Source organism: Chiloscyllium plagiosum, chromosome 22 (genome assembly GCF_004010195.1).
Source record: "Chiloscyllium plagiosum isolate BGI_BamShark_2017 chromosome 22, ASM401019v2, whole genome shotgun sequence".
Classification (NCBI taxonomy): Eukaryota; Metazoa; Chordata; class Chondrichthyes; order Orectolobiformes; family Hemiscylliidae; genus Chiloscyllium; species Chiloscyllium plagiosum.
Window position 1 is genome coordinate 524,697 of NC_057731.1, and position 15,149 is coordinate 539,845.

At 41.8% G+C, this 15,149-nt stretch overlaps 1 protein-coding gene across 2 annotated transcripts in view; it reads right to left on the minus strand.

Annotated features, from left to right (window-relative positions):
• slc25a16 (solute carrier family 25 member 16) overlaps positions 1–15,149 on the minus strand; it is a 72,778-nt gene that overhangs the window by 35,524 nt on the left and 22,105 nt on the right. For both annotated transcript variants that reach the window (XM_043712243.1, XM_043712244.1), the window contains exons 3-4: positions 11,817–11,909; positions 1,897–2,030 (exon numbers count right to left, since the gene is read on the minus strand). In XM_043712243.1, the coding sequence (XP_043568178.1) occupies positions 1,897–2,030; positions 11,817–11,909 (227 nt within the window). The remainder of the gene's footprint in view (positions 1–1,896; positions 2,031–11,816; positions 11,910–15,149) is intronic.

The following is a 15,149-nucleotide window of genomic DNA, read 5'->3' on the forward strand; positions in this document are numbered from 1 at the left end:
AGGTGGAACGAGTTGAATTGACTAAAGACTGACAACTGTGATGCTGTGGACCCCAGAAGGAGGCCAAGATGGATCATCCAATCAGCACTTTTGGCAATGATAACTGTAAATGCAACTGCCTTATCTTCTGTACTGGGCTCTCCATCAATGTGACTGGGAATATTTGGGGAATCGCCTCCACCTATTAGTTGTTTTCTTATCCACCGATATTCACAACGTTGATGCTTGAGGACCGCAGAGCTTAGATCTGATCTGCTGTTTGTGGGATCTCTTAACTGTATCACTTGCTCCTTCTACTGTTTGGCACACCAGTGGTCCTGTGTTCTAGCTTTTCTAGGTTGACGCTATGAGGCGATTTTTATGTCTGCCTGGTCCTGGTCTGAGCATGCTCTCCTGTACTCCTCATTTAAACAAGACTGATCTCCCAGCTTGATGGCAATGGTAGAGCTGGGAATGTGGGGGGCCGTGAGGTTATAGTTTGTGATTCAATACAATTCTGCTGATGGCCCATAGCACCTTATGAATAGCCAGTTCTAAATTGCCAGATTAGATTAGATTAGATTAGATTACAGTGTGGAAACATCTATTTGAAGTTTGTCTCAGTTAGCACTATGCCACACACAGACCAGGCAATGTTATCTGATTAGATTTCTCATAAGTGTGGACACAGATTCAATGAGCTAAATGACTTTAAACCTATGCCCTCTAGTTTTGGACTCCCCTACCCTTAGGAAAAAAACCTTGTCGATTTGTCATGCCCCTCATGATTTTATTAACCCCTAAGGTCACCCCGCAGCTGCCAACGCTCCAGGGAAAACAGCCCAGTCTATTCAACCTCTCCCTAAGGCTCAAACCCTCTAACTCTAGCAACATTCTTGTAAATCGTTTCTGAAACTTTTCAAGTTTCCCAACATTCTTCCTACAGCAGAGAGACCAGTACTGCATGCAGTATTCCAATAGTGGCATAACCAATGTCTTGTAAAGCCTCAATGTAACCTCCCAACTCCCATACTCAATGCACTGACTAATAAAGGCAAACATACGTGTTTAAATCCTAATGAAGGGCTGATGCCCGAAACGTTGACTCTCTTGCTCTTTGAATGCTGCCTGACCTGCTGTACTTTTCCAGAGCCACATTTTTCAACTCTTGACTCTCCAGCATTTGCAGTCCTCGCTTTATCCTAGTGTATAAGTCCTGCCCTGACTTGCCTAAAATACAGCACCTCAAATTTATCAAAATTAAACTCCATCTACCACACCTCGGCCCATTGGCCTATCTGATCAAGATCCCATTGTACTCCAAGGTAACCTTCTTCACTGTCCACTACACCTCCAAACTTGCTAACCATATCTCCTATGTTCACATCCACATCATTTATATAAATGACGAAAAGCAGTGGATCCAGCAATGATCCTTGTGGCGCACTGATGATCACAGGCCTCCAGTCTGAAAAGCAACCCTCTACCAATACCCTCTATGGAAACACAACCTGGAAGTTCTTCTCCAATGCACCTCCTGTCCTAATTTGGAATTATATCTTCTTTCTTGCTGTATGGCTGGGTCAAAAACCTTAAATTCCTTCCCTGATGCACTTACACCATAAGGAAAGCAATAGTTCAAAAAGACAGCTCCACCCTCCTCAATGGCAATTAGGAATAGACCATAAATGTTAGCCCAGCCAGTGAAGCCTGCATTTCATGAATGAATAAAAAATACTGCTCTGGTGCTCCAGAATATTAGGCATATTAGGGTTAATTGCTGTACCACACTATTTCCCATTCATTCAGATCAGCAAGTCACAAAACAGAAATGACTGTTACAACTTGTACTTGTGTATTAATTCCATATTTTAATAATGCTGTTATCATGAATTCTATTTATTCAACTAACTTTACCTTTCTGTATCGGTCAAATGCAGTGAACTGAATAGCACCGTAAGGAAAGATCCTGACCATCATTGCTCCGTTACCTTTATACAGGCCAAGGAAGCCTTCTTTCTTTGGGACAGCACGCAGAGTAGAAAACACTCCTGTAAGAAAGATCTCAGTCACAAACTGAACTCCAAACAATGAACTTTTAATTACAAAATTGATTCAGATTACAAGCATTTCTTAAACTGGATAATTTATTAGCATTTGTGCAACAGCATCACTAGTGGAAGATTGTATTCATAACGTGAGAAATGTACAATGACAGTTTGCGTCACAAATGTAAAGACAGAAATTTAGGCAGTGAATACACAAATAGCTTTAAAATGCATGAATTTGTGTGTTTCGTGGTCTAAATAACTCCTGTTCTTTAACTCTGCTTCACCTGCCAACTACACTGGTTTCAATACCCTTTGAGCAGTGAGATCAATATATACCAGTGAATTATTTAGAAAACATACCTTCCAAATGAACATTCTGACAAACTTGGCTTAAGGTTTTTTTTCTCCCACATTACTTTAATAACTTGGACCCACTGGTTAAAATCTATTAATGTCAAAGTAGGAATTAGTCACTCCTGCACCTGATTTTCAAGCAGAAAATATGGACAGGGAGGAACAAAATGAACTGATTTCTTTTGAGCTGCAGCCTGTAACACATATGTGATATAATATCAAAAGTTTACAAGGGCCCTACAAAGTTCTAATAAATCCCAACACCTCTTAGACGGCAGCAGCCAGTGAGCAAACCAATAGTGGGCAATTCAACCACACAGTTTTTTTTGGAACCAGTGCACCCCACAGTAATGACATTACAGCATTTTGGATGCACCCACACCAAACAGACTGCAGCACGGTGGATAGCACTGCTGTCTCACAGCACCAGGGTCCCAGGGTTGGACAGTGGTCACCACTGACCAGAAACTGAGGCGGACCAGTCGTATAAATTGCAATGAGATACAATGCATACACCAGGAATGAGAATTTTTTTTTAAGGATGGATACATTGTCACACAAAGCAGCATAGATACTGCAGATGAATGATCAGAAAATTCTCACACTTAGGATGAACTGCAGTAACATGCGTATACTTTCAAGCTAGTTCAATTGAGTGAAGTTGCAAAACTACTGAGAGGTGAATTTCTCAAGTCTGAATCTAACAGCCATCTGAACTGGCCACGAGGTTGTCTTTCCAATTGCTGTAAAGGGGAACAGAATATGAACCAGAGAAAAGTATTAGTAATGGGGCGGGGAGGGGGAATATGTGTGTGTTCATGTGTTCGGGGGCCGGATCTAGAAATATTGAGTACAGTTTGGTTGCCAAATTTAAATGAGGATAGAAGTGTGTTGGAATGAACAGGTTGTCTTAGGAGGATAAGTTGGACAGACTAGGCTAGCTTCCACTGAGAACAGTAGTAGGTGACTTCATTAAAGTGTACAAGATCCTGAGTGGACTTGACAAGCTGGACATGAAAAGGATGAGAGGGCATGGATAGGATAAATAGACAAAGTCTTTTTTCCTGGGGTGGCATGGATAGGATAAATAGACAAAGTCTTTTTTCCTGGGGTGGAGGAGTCCAAAACTAGAGGGCATAGGTTTAGGGTGAGAGGGGAAAGAAATAAAAGAGGCCCAAGGGGCAACTTTTTCACACAGTGGGTGGTATGTGTATGGAATGAGCTGCCAGAGGAAACGGAGGCAACTAGTACAGCTGCAACATTTAAAAGGCATCTGGATGGGTATATGAATAGAAAGGGTTTGGAGGAATATGGGTCGGGTGCTGGCAGGTGGGACTAGATTGGGTTGGGATATCTGGTCGGCATGGAGGGGTCGGACCAAAAGGTCTGTTTCCATGCTGCACCTCTCTACGACTCTATGACTCTTGTGGGTGAATCCAGAGGTGTGGGCACTGTTTTAAAACTAGGATTCGTCCTTTTAGGAGAGAAGGGAAAAATGTTCTCCCTAAGAGGAGGAATATGTATGGGTCGGGTGCTGGCAGGTGGGACTAGATTGGGTTGGGATATCTGGTCGGCATGGAGGGGTCGGACCAAAAGGTCTGTTTCCATGCTGCACCTCTCTACGACTCTATGACTCTTGTGGGTGAATCCAGAGGTGTGGGCACTGTTTTAAAACTAGGATTCGTCCTTTTAGGAGAGAAGGGAAAAATGTTCTCCCTAAGAGGGTTGAGCAACAATAGGATACTGCCTAAGAAGATGATGGAGATGGATCACAGAATAATGAATAATACAGAGGTGGACAGACTCTTGCTAGGCAAGGGAATTAAGGATTGTTGAGGGAAAATGGAAATGTGGAGTTCGAAACACAAACATATCAGCGAGATCTTACTGAATGCTTGAGCAGGCACGCGGCACCAAATGATCCAAATCTGTCCCGTTTGTATGTTTGTAGGTAAGCAAAAACGTGAAGTTGAGGTTATAATCATATCAGCCATGATCCTTTGAAATACTGCAGCAGGATGAGATACCATCCACCCATTCAAATGCTAAATACCTATTACCCATGCAGTTTCACTGATTCACTCCTCTCACCTCTCTACCCAGCTTGCCCAGGTTTTTGGTATTACTCGGATCTGCTTGACGGCCCAGCTGAGGTCTTTCATCTCCAAAGAGAGAAAATGCTGGAAAATCTCAGCAGGTCTGGCAGCATCAGTAAGGAGAGAAAAGAGCTGATGTTTCGAGTCTAACTGACCCTTTGTCAAAACTTTGGCCAAGATCAGGAAAAGCAAGGGTTGTTGCAATGACATGTGGGGAAATTCACTGTAAACCTTCTTCTAGCATAGAAAACACCACTAACAATTACTGTTTCCTATCCTTCAGCTAAGTTCATAATCATCTTGCTACTGTCCCTTTCATTCCATGACCTGTAACTTTCCCCACAAATCAGTTCCATGGCACAAACATCTTTTGGAAGTCCATGTACATCACTGTCTTCATCAACCCTCTCCATTACCTCTTTTAAAAATTCCCAACAAGTTGGTCAGACACAATGTTTCCTTAAAGTGTCTATGTTCACTCTTCTGAATCAATCCATGTTTCCATCTAACTATTAATTCTATTCTAAATTTATTGTTTCTAGAAATTTCCCCTGCACTGACTATAATTGTTGGGCCCATCTTTACAACATTTTGAAACAATCCAGGGAAGTCTGAAAGTTAATTGCCACTGCCTCTGCAATTTCTATTCTCACTGCTTTTAATATCCTTGGACCCATCTCATCCAGTCTCACATTACTTTAGCAATTTTAAGTACAGACAGCTTTCCAATACCTCGTCCTCATTGATATTAAACTATTCTAGTGACTGTGTTTCCTCCTGTCACTGTACTCATGGCCAGGGCAGAATCTGCCTCAGTCGTAAAGACAGATGAAAAGTAATAACTTAACACCTCAACCATGTGACTTGCCTCGAAATATAAATCTCGTTTTTGGTCCCAAATTAGCCCTAATCCTCCTTTTTTTAGATTAGATTCCCTGCAGTGAGGAAACAGGCCCTTTGGCCCAACAAGTCCACACCGACCCTCCGAAGAGTAACCCACCCAGATCCATTTCCCTTTGACTAATGCACCTAACACAATGGGCAATTTAGCAAGGCCAATTCACCTGACCTGCACATCTTTGGACTGTGGGAGGAAACCGGAGCACCCGGAGAATGTGCAAACTCGACATAGACAGTCACCCAGGGCTGGAATCGAACCTGGGACCCTGGTGCTGTGAGACAGCAGTACTATCCACTGAGCCACCTAACCCTTTTTCTATTGATTTGCTTACAGAAGTGTTTTGATTTCCTTCTGTGTTGGCTGTCAGTCATTCTTTATAATCTCTTTGCTTTTGATATTTGATTTTTCACTTTCTTTCTGAACATTCTGTTTTCAGTTTGGTTTTCAACTATATTCACTACCTGACACATTGTCTTCTTGAATTTTTATTTCCTATGGCGTCCAGGGAATTTGAGGTTTGTTTATCCAGCCTTTCCCTTTTAACAGAACATACCTGAACTGCAGCCAAACCTCCTTCCCTTTGAAGGTAGCCTATTGTTCAGCTATTGTTATTCTTGCTAACCTTTGATTCCAATTAATCCAGTTCAGCTGTTTCTGCCTCATTGAAGTCTGCTCTCTGTCAGAAGAAAGTGAGGACTGCAAATGCTGGAGATCAGAGTCGAGAGTGTGTTGCTGGGAAAGCACAGCATTCCTAATGAAGAGTTTTTGCCCTAAACGTCGATTCTCCTGCTCCTCGGATGCTGCCTGACTTGCTGTGCTTTCCCAGCAAAACACTCGGAACTCTGGTGTCAGTTGATTAAATATCTTGGTTTAACCTCTCCTCACTGACTTGCACTGACAATTCAAGGTTTATTTTGAGAATTCCTGTTCTATCCTGCCTCTCCTAGTTTTGTCTACCCTTCAATAGAAACATACACTACAGTGAGGTAGCTTAACCTACTGTGGCTGTTTCAGCTCTCTGAAAGAGCTACCAATTCTTTGTGATGGTTCCATTACATTACCCATTTTCCATATTATGAAATTATCCAATTCACTTCTGAAAGTTGCTATTAAATCTGCTTCCACTTCCCGTCAGCAGTGTATTACAGATCATAATAAGAGAGGAACAGGTCAGTAGTAAATATCTTTACCTGGTTTTTCTGAAACTGATCATGAATCTGCATTATCAAGTTATAGACTGTCTGCCATTGAGCTTCTCAAATCTGTTATTAACATCCTTGGTTTTTACCTAATTTCCATGTCTTGTGTCAACTGTAGTCTTTGAAATCCCATTTCCCTTTTCAAAGTTAATACTGGATTGCATCATTTGCACTTTCATAGTGCATTCTGGATATCTCACTATACAAAATAACACTTCCTTTTATCTCTGCTTTTTCTTCCCATTTACTGCATCAATCTGCAAACGTCAACCACACTGTAGCCCAACATGTCTGTGAGAATGTAGGTTCAACTACCTGCTGAATTTGGGATCAGCACAAAATGGATTAAAACAGCTTTCAGTTCTGCTCAACAGGACTGCTTTGTTAAATGATAAGATTCTGATAAAGTGGAAAAGTCACTCAGTCAAGTTTTAAGGATTTGGAGTATTTATTTCATCATTCTTGATAGTAATCAAGTGCTTAGGTGGATCTGTAGCAACATCTCACATCGGAGAGATGAAAAACGTGAATGTATCAATTTGGCTCCACATTATCTGAAGTTTGCACCATGTTTCTTTTAATGTATTGCATTTTAATGTTAGTATGCATCGTAAGTACAGATTAAGGTAGAATCACAGTGCAAGTCTGACATAATGCAGATGATAGGGGCCAAAAAGTGAGACATTTTAGATGGGTACTTCAGATCCTTTTGCTGGCAGCTGCATACTTAATCATGGAGAGATTATTTTACAAAATCAAGTAGCTATGTGGGATTGAAGCAGAATTTTAAAAAGAGAAAAGCATTTCCTTCAGCTGGAGAAAGCAATTGTCACGTTGAGCCAAGGGGCTGCAATAAAGGTGGTGTTTGGATAGAAACAGTATTAATTTCATCTGTCTGCTTCAATCTCATGGTATGGAGGTCTGGTGTTGGACTGGGATGGACAAAGTTAAAAATCACTCAACAGGTATTAGGCAAGAACTTTCAAAAGCTGATTGGGGGCAGATGTTCGCAGGTAAAGGGATGGCTGGAAAATGGGAAGCCTTCAGAAATGAGATAACAAGAATCCAGAGAAAGTATATTCCTGTCAGGGTGAAAGGAAAGGCTGGAAGGTATAGGAAATGCTGGATGACTAAAGAAATTGAGGGTTAGGTTAATAAAAAGGAAGCATATGTCAGGAATAGACAGGATAGATCGAGTGAATCCTTAGAAGAGTATAAAGGCAGTAGGAATATACTTAAGAGGGAAATCAGGAGGGCAAAAAGGGGACATGAAATAGCTTTGGGGAATAGATTTAATGAGAATCCAAAGGGGTTTTACAAATACATTAAGGACAAAAGGGTAACTAGGGAGAGAATAGGGCCCCTCAAAGATCAACTAGGAGAAAGTGAGGACTGCAGATGCTGGGGATCAGAGCTTAAAAATGTGTTGCTGGAAAAGCGCAGCAGGTCAGGCAGCATCAAAGGAGAAGGAGAATCGATGTTTCGGGCATAAGCCCTTCTTCAGAGAAAGGATTCCTGAAGAAGGGCTTATACCCGAAACGTCGATTCTCCTTTGATGCTGCCTGACCTGCTGCGCTTTTCCAGCAACACATTTTTAAGCCCCTCAAAGGTCAGTAAGGCAGCCTGTGTGTGGAGCTACAGAAAATGGGGGAGATACTAAACGAGTGTTTTGCATCAGTGTTTACTGTGGAAAAGGACATGGAAGATATAGAATGTAGGGAAATAGATGGCGACATCTTGAAAAATGCCCATATTACAGAGGATGAAGTGCTGGATGTCTTGAAATGCACGAAGGTGGATAAATCCCCAGGACCTGATCAGGTGTACTCTGTGGGAAGCTACAGAAATGATTGCTGGGCCTCTTGCTGAGATATTTGTATCATCGATAGTCACAGGCGGTGCCGGAAGAATGGAGATTGGCAAACGTGGTGCCACTGTTTAAGAAGGCTGGTAAGGACAAGCCAGGGAACTATAGACCAGTGGGCCTGACGTGGTGGTGGGCAAGTTGTTGGAGGGAATCCTGAGGGACATGATGTACATGTATTTGGAAAGGCAAGGACTGATTAGGGATAGTCAACATGTCTTTGTGCATGGGAAATCATGTCTCACAAATTTGACTGAGTTTTTTTAAGTATCAAAGAGAATTGATGAGGGCAGAGCAGTAGATGTGATCTATATGGACTTCAGTAAGCCGTTTCACAAGGTTCTCCATGGGAGACTGGTTAGCAAGGTTAGATCTCATGGAATGCAGGGAGAACTAGCCATTTGGATACAGAACTGGCTCAAAGGTAGAAGACAGTTTTTCAGACTGGAGGCCTGTGACCAGTGGAGTGCCACAAGGATTGGTGCTGGGTCCACTACTTTTCATCATGTACATAAAATGATTTGGATGTGAGCATAAGGGGTATAGTTAGTAAGTTTGCAGATGACACCAAAATTGGAGGTGTGGTGGACTGCGAAGAAGGTTTCCTCAGATTACAACGGGATCTTGATCAGATGGGTCAATGGGCTGAGGAGTGGCAGATGGAGGTTAATTTAGAAAAGTGTGAGGTGCTATATTTTGGGAAAGTAAATCTTAGCAGGACTTATATACTTAATGGTAAGGTCCTCGGGATTTGCTGAACAAAGAGACCTTGGAGTGCAGGTTCATAGCTCCTTGAAAGTGGAGTCGCAAGTAGATAGGATAGTGAAGAAGGCTTTTGGTATGCTTTCCTTTATCGGTCAGAGTACTGAGTACAGGAGCTGGGAGGTCATGTTGTGGCTGTACAGTACATTGGTTAGGCCACTGTTGGAATACTGCGTGCAATTCTGTTCTCCTTCCTATTGGAAAGATGTTGTGAAACTTGGAAGGGTTCAGAAAAGATTTACAAGGATGTTGCCAGGGTTGGAAGATTTGAACTATAGGGAGAGTTTGTGAGAAGATTTGTAGCTCGGGTGCTCGTTGTTGTGGTTCTGTTCGCCGAACTGGGAATTTGTGTTGCAGATGTTTCGTCCCCTGTCTAGGTGACATCCTCAGTGCTTGGGAGCCTCCTGTGAAGCGCTTCTGTGATGTTTCCTCTGGCATTTATAGTGATTTGTATCTGCCGCTTCCGGTTGTCAGTTCCAGCTGTCCGACCTGGACCCAATATACCGGCTACTGCAGCGGACAGCCGGAACTGACAACCGGAAGCGGTAGATACAAGTCACTATAAATGCCGGAGGAAACATCACAGAAGCGCTTCACAGGAGGCTCCCAAGCACTGAGGATGTCACTATGACAGGGGACGAAACGTCTGAAACACAAATTCCCAGCTCGGCGAACAGAACCACATCTATAGGGAGAGGCCGAACAGGCTGGGGCTGTTTTCCCTGGAGCGTCGGAGGCTGAGAGGTAACCTTACAGAGGTTTACAAAATTATGAGGGGCATGGATAGGATAAATAGACAAAGTCTTTTCCCAGGGGGGAGTCCAGAACTAGACAGCATAGGTTTAGGGTGAGAGGGGAAAGATATAAAAGAGACCAAGGGACAGCTTTTTCACAGGGAGGGTGGTACATGTATGGAATGAGCTGCCAGAGGAAGTGGTGGAGGCTGGTACAATTGCAACATTTAAAAGGCATTTGGATGGGTATATGAATAGGAAGGGTTTGGAGTGATATGGGCCGGGTGCTGGCAGGTGGGACTAGATTGGGTTGGGATAGCTGGTCGGCATGGACGGGTTGGACCGAAGGGTCTGTTTCCATGCTGTATATCTCTATGACCAAGTTATAGTCAACAGGTTTAGATGGAAGCACTGTTCAAGCTTTTGGAGCACTGCTCCTTCGTCAGGTAGCTAGTGGGGCAGGATTATTTACTATAAATTCTGTATCCTATGATCCTGCTCCACTAGCTACCTGATGAAGGAGCGGTGCTCAGAAAGCTTGTACTTCCAATTAAACCTGTTAGACTATAACCTGGTGTTGTATGATTTTTAACTCAATCTCACAGGAGAGATTTATTTACCATGCTGGTAGTAAAATTATTACCTTTCATATTTCTGCAAGGGCATAATTTATTTTTTCTTGATGCAGTGAACACTCTCACTATTGGTGAATTCGCAATACATTGATCCACTTCATATCAGACTTTCACTGCAATATAAGTATTTAGAGCAAGTCACTGTTTCCTATGGTCAGGCTAGAACTGAGCTTGGTAACTGAGTTCTTATAATGAATTATGAACTCAATACTTCAGAATTCATTTGACTGAACACTCATGCTGGTGGGGTAACATGATGTCTTACAGATAAAGATCCAATTCTGTGATTGTTACACTTGATGTCTGTGTTTAAGTCATGAAATACGAGGAGGCAGTCCAACAGTGTCAAACTCCACTCACATTCCCTTCCCTCACCCTACTTTATGTTTTACTTCTATTTCCCTCTTAATTCCAAGGTGATAGTTTTCCTTTGCCATTGTGCTACTTCATGCTCCTCATTACCAAGCGCTGACCACCAATTAGTTCAAAGCAACAGAAGCAAATTAACTCCTGAGCGGAGGACTGGGGAATTGTGCAAGAAGGAGAATTTTGCAGAAATTAGAACAAAAGGAAATACATTAGAAATTGTCTGCAGGAATTACTCAGCTGGTTTATTTTTCTAAGGTGCACATTTATATCGTAGTTGTTGCTTTAAGTGTGTGATTACTTTGTGCTGAGGCAGATCAGCTTGAGCAACACAGATATGTGGACAGTTTAGAGAATAGTTCTAGATTGTTCCTACTGAGTGGTCCTTTTCTTGTGGAGCTATTATTCTATTATTATTCTAAAATAATAGCTGTCTATTATTTCCCATTCCAGACAAAGGTTGGACCTCATCCACTTAGAGAAAGTGAGGCTGCAGGTGCTGGAGATCAGAGTCGAGTGTGTGGTGCTGGAAAAGTACAGCAGGTCAGGCAGCACCCGAGGAGCAGGAGAATCAACGTTTCAGGCATAAGCCCTTCATCAGAAATCCTTATGCCCGAAACGTCGATTTTCCTGCTACTTGGATGCTGCCTGACCTGCTGTTCTTTACCAGCACCACACTCTCGACCCACATCCACTTGTATCAAGTTCCCGAACAAAAGTATGCTATGTTAAGTACTCATTCAGACTCTACCTTTAATCTCAAATGGGTCACTTGCAACCTGACTAACATTGGTCCCAGTTTCTTTGAACACTGGCATGTTCCAATATGCAAATAAAAAAATTCCAGCAGACTGACAGATCCTCTTAATAATTACCAAGGTGTTTGTAATGCCGGTTGTGAGCTTGTAGTAAAATTTTCACTCGATCCAGAGGAGCAATTGTTGACTTTGCACAACATCCTGCAATACCTGCACAGAACATTTATGTAAATTAATTTTCAGCGGCAACAACATTTATGTAAATTAATTTTCAGCGGCAACAAAATGTTAATTTTCAACATTTTCACGTAACAAATAACACCAATTACCGTCCTAAATTTGATGTCATGGTTGAGATCAAATAGCACAGCAAATTCAATGGGCCAAGTGACCTAATTCTGCTCTTGTATCTTATAGTCAGCTGTAATTCAGTATAGCATAATGACCCAAGTAAAACACAACAAAACAGGAGAAGAAATAAAGAAATAAGATCATAAGAATGTAGGAGGGGAAGTAGGCTATTCAGCCCATCAAGTCTGCTGCACCATTCAATGGATGATCAGATAATCCTCAACTCCAGTTTGCTGCCTTTTTCATATAGCCCTTAATTCTCTTACTGATTAAAAATCTTGTCTAGTTTTAGTAAGACCTCCCTATTTTTATACTCCATTCCCTTTGAAATAAAGACTTGCAGTCATTTGCCTTCGCCATTATCTGAAGTGAGGCGCTTTTTGTGATTCATGCACGTGGACCTCCAAATTCCTTTGAACTACAGCTTTCTGTAGTCTTTCGCCATTTAAATAATATTCAGCTCTTCTATTCTTCCTGCCAAAGTGCATAACCTCACTTTCCCATATTATATTTCATCTGCCAAGTTTTACCTACGCTACTAACCTGTTTTTATCCCCTTGTAGACTCTTGGTGTTATCCTTACCCTTTGCCATTTCATTTATTTTTCTGTCATCTGCAAAGTTGGCTGTAGTATATTCATTTTCTCATCCAAGACATTAAATAATTGTAAATCATTGTGGCCCCAGCATTTCTCATAACTGTACTCCACTAGTTACAGGCTACTATATTAAAAATGCTCCCTTCATCCAAACCTTGTCTATGAGTTTGCTGATTCTCTACTCATGCGACTACACCAACACCATCTGCTCTTATCTTATTAAATGCCTTATGTGTGGTACCTTATTGAATGCCTTTTGGAAAGCCAGATACATTACACCCTGTACCAAATCTTGCTTACAACCTCTTAAAAGAACTGTAATAAATTTGTCTGGATGATTTCCCCTTCATTGTTACGTATCTCTAAATCATTCATAGCAGTCTCCAGTAATTCCCATTGGCAGATGTTAGGCTAACTGGCCTACAATTACCCTACTCCTTTGTCTCCCTACTTTTTTGAATAAGGGTACTACAATAGCAATTTTCCACCATCTAAGGACTACTGGAAGATTACTGCCAGTGCATCCACTATCTAGGTTCCTATTTCCTTCAATAATCATTTAATTCAGCCCTTTAAATCTGTTCTGCCTTTCAACAAGATTATGATCATCCCCTTCAAATCCACTTTGCTGCAGTATCCCTAAACCCCTTTAACATCCAAAATTCACTCACCTTTGTCTTGAATAAAGTCAATAACTGTGTGTCTACTGATTTCTTGGATAAAGGATTTTAGATTCACAAACCTTTGAGTTGAGAAATTTCTCATCTCAGGCTCTGGTGCTGTCCACTCAATCTGGGAAATATCTGACACTCTCAGTAATTACTTTCTCAAGCTCCTTATGAATACAATGTTTAAATCAGATCAGTGTTCACTTTACTAAATGCTATCTAACTTCAATATAGGCCAAGTCCACTCAGTTTCACCTCATAGATAAAAACATCATGCTGGAATATAGCCTAGTAAATCTTTGTCGCATTCCCTCAGAGGCAAATATATTCTGCATTAGGTGAGGAAATCAAAACACAATAATGTACTCTGGACATAATCTCACCAAAGTTCCAATATTAGAGGGCAATTTATTCACTCATAGCCCTCAAAATAAAGGTGAAGAGCCTATTTGTTCTCGGAACTGCTTGCTGTGGCTGCATATTAATTCTCTGATTCGTGTATGTCATCCACGTTCTTTAAACACCAAAACACCCCTGTTCCTTAACATGCAAAATGTTTTGCTTTTTTATTATCCTTCAGAAATCCACTTCTCACCTCATATTCTATCTGCCATGATCTTGCATGCTTGTTTAACTCATTACTATTTCTTTGCAGCCTTTTAGTGCCTCCGTGCAATTTACTTTCCCACGTCAGAGACCTTAAATACAAACACTCAGTCCGCTCCTCTGAGACACTGAGATAGATTGTAAATAACTGAGGCCCAAACACTGATTCTTGCCCTTCCCTACTGGTGACAGCTGGCAAACACAAAAAGTATCTGTTCATTCCCTCTCTTGGTTGCCTCAGTTAATTAATCCTTAATCCATGAACCCTAATTTTACACAATAATTTGCAGCGTGGCACCTTGTTGCACAACTTCCAAAGGTCCAAATACACAACATTAACTGGTTCCCCTTAACTGCTCTGCTAGTTGCAACCTCAAGCTCCACTTCACAAGTTGAGCACAAATTGTATTAAAAGAGGAAGTGTTTGAGAAACACAGCAGATCTAGCAGTATCTGCAAACAGGGAAAAAAACAATTGACGTTTTGAATCCAATATACCTCGTCTTCAGCTCAAACTGCATGGTTACACTCTCAAAAGTGCCAGCATCAGTTATGAAATTAAACCAAACACCCCATTTACACAACCAACAATGGTGAAATAAGGGAACTGAAGGATACAGGAAGCAGAAGAGGAACACAACATTAGAAGATTATGGGGAGAAAGTAGTTACCAAGGGAATGATGCAGACAAAGAGAAAGCAATGTCTCTGGCTTTTCTAATGTTTATGTGAATTAAATGACATTTTATGCAATGTTAGAACATAGAACATTACAGCGCAGTACAGGTCCTTTGGCCCTTAATGTTGCGCCAACCTGTGAAATCAATCTGAAGCCTACCTATCCTACACTATTCCATTTTCATCCATATAGAAACCCACTGACTCTCACAGCTACCAGGATTACACCTCTTCCCACCCTACTTCCTGCAAAAATGCCATCCCGTATTCCCAATTCCTCCGCCGTATCTGCTCCCAGGAGGACCAGTTCCACCACAGAACACACCAAATGGCCTCCTTCTTTAGAGATCGCAATTTTCCTTCCCACATGGTTGAAGATGCCCTCCAACACATCTCATCCACATCCCGCACCTCCGCCCTCATACCCCACCCCTCCAAACGTAACAAGGACAGAATCCCCCTGGTCCTCACTTTCCACCCTACCGACGTTCGCATTAACTGCATCATCCGCTCACATTTCCGCCACCTCCAAACACACCCCACCACCAAGG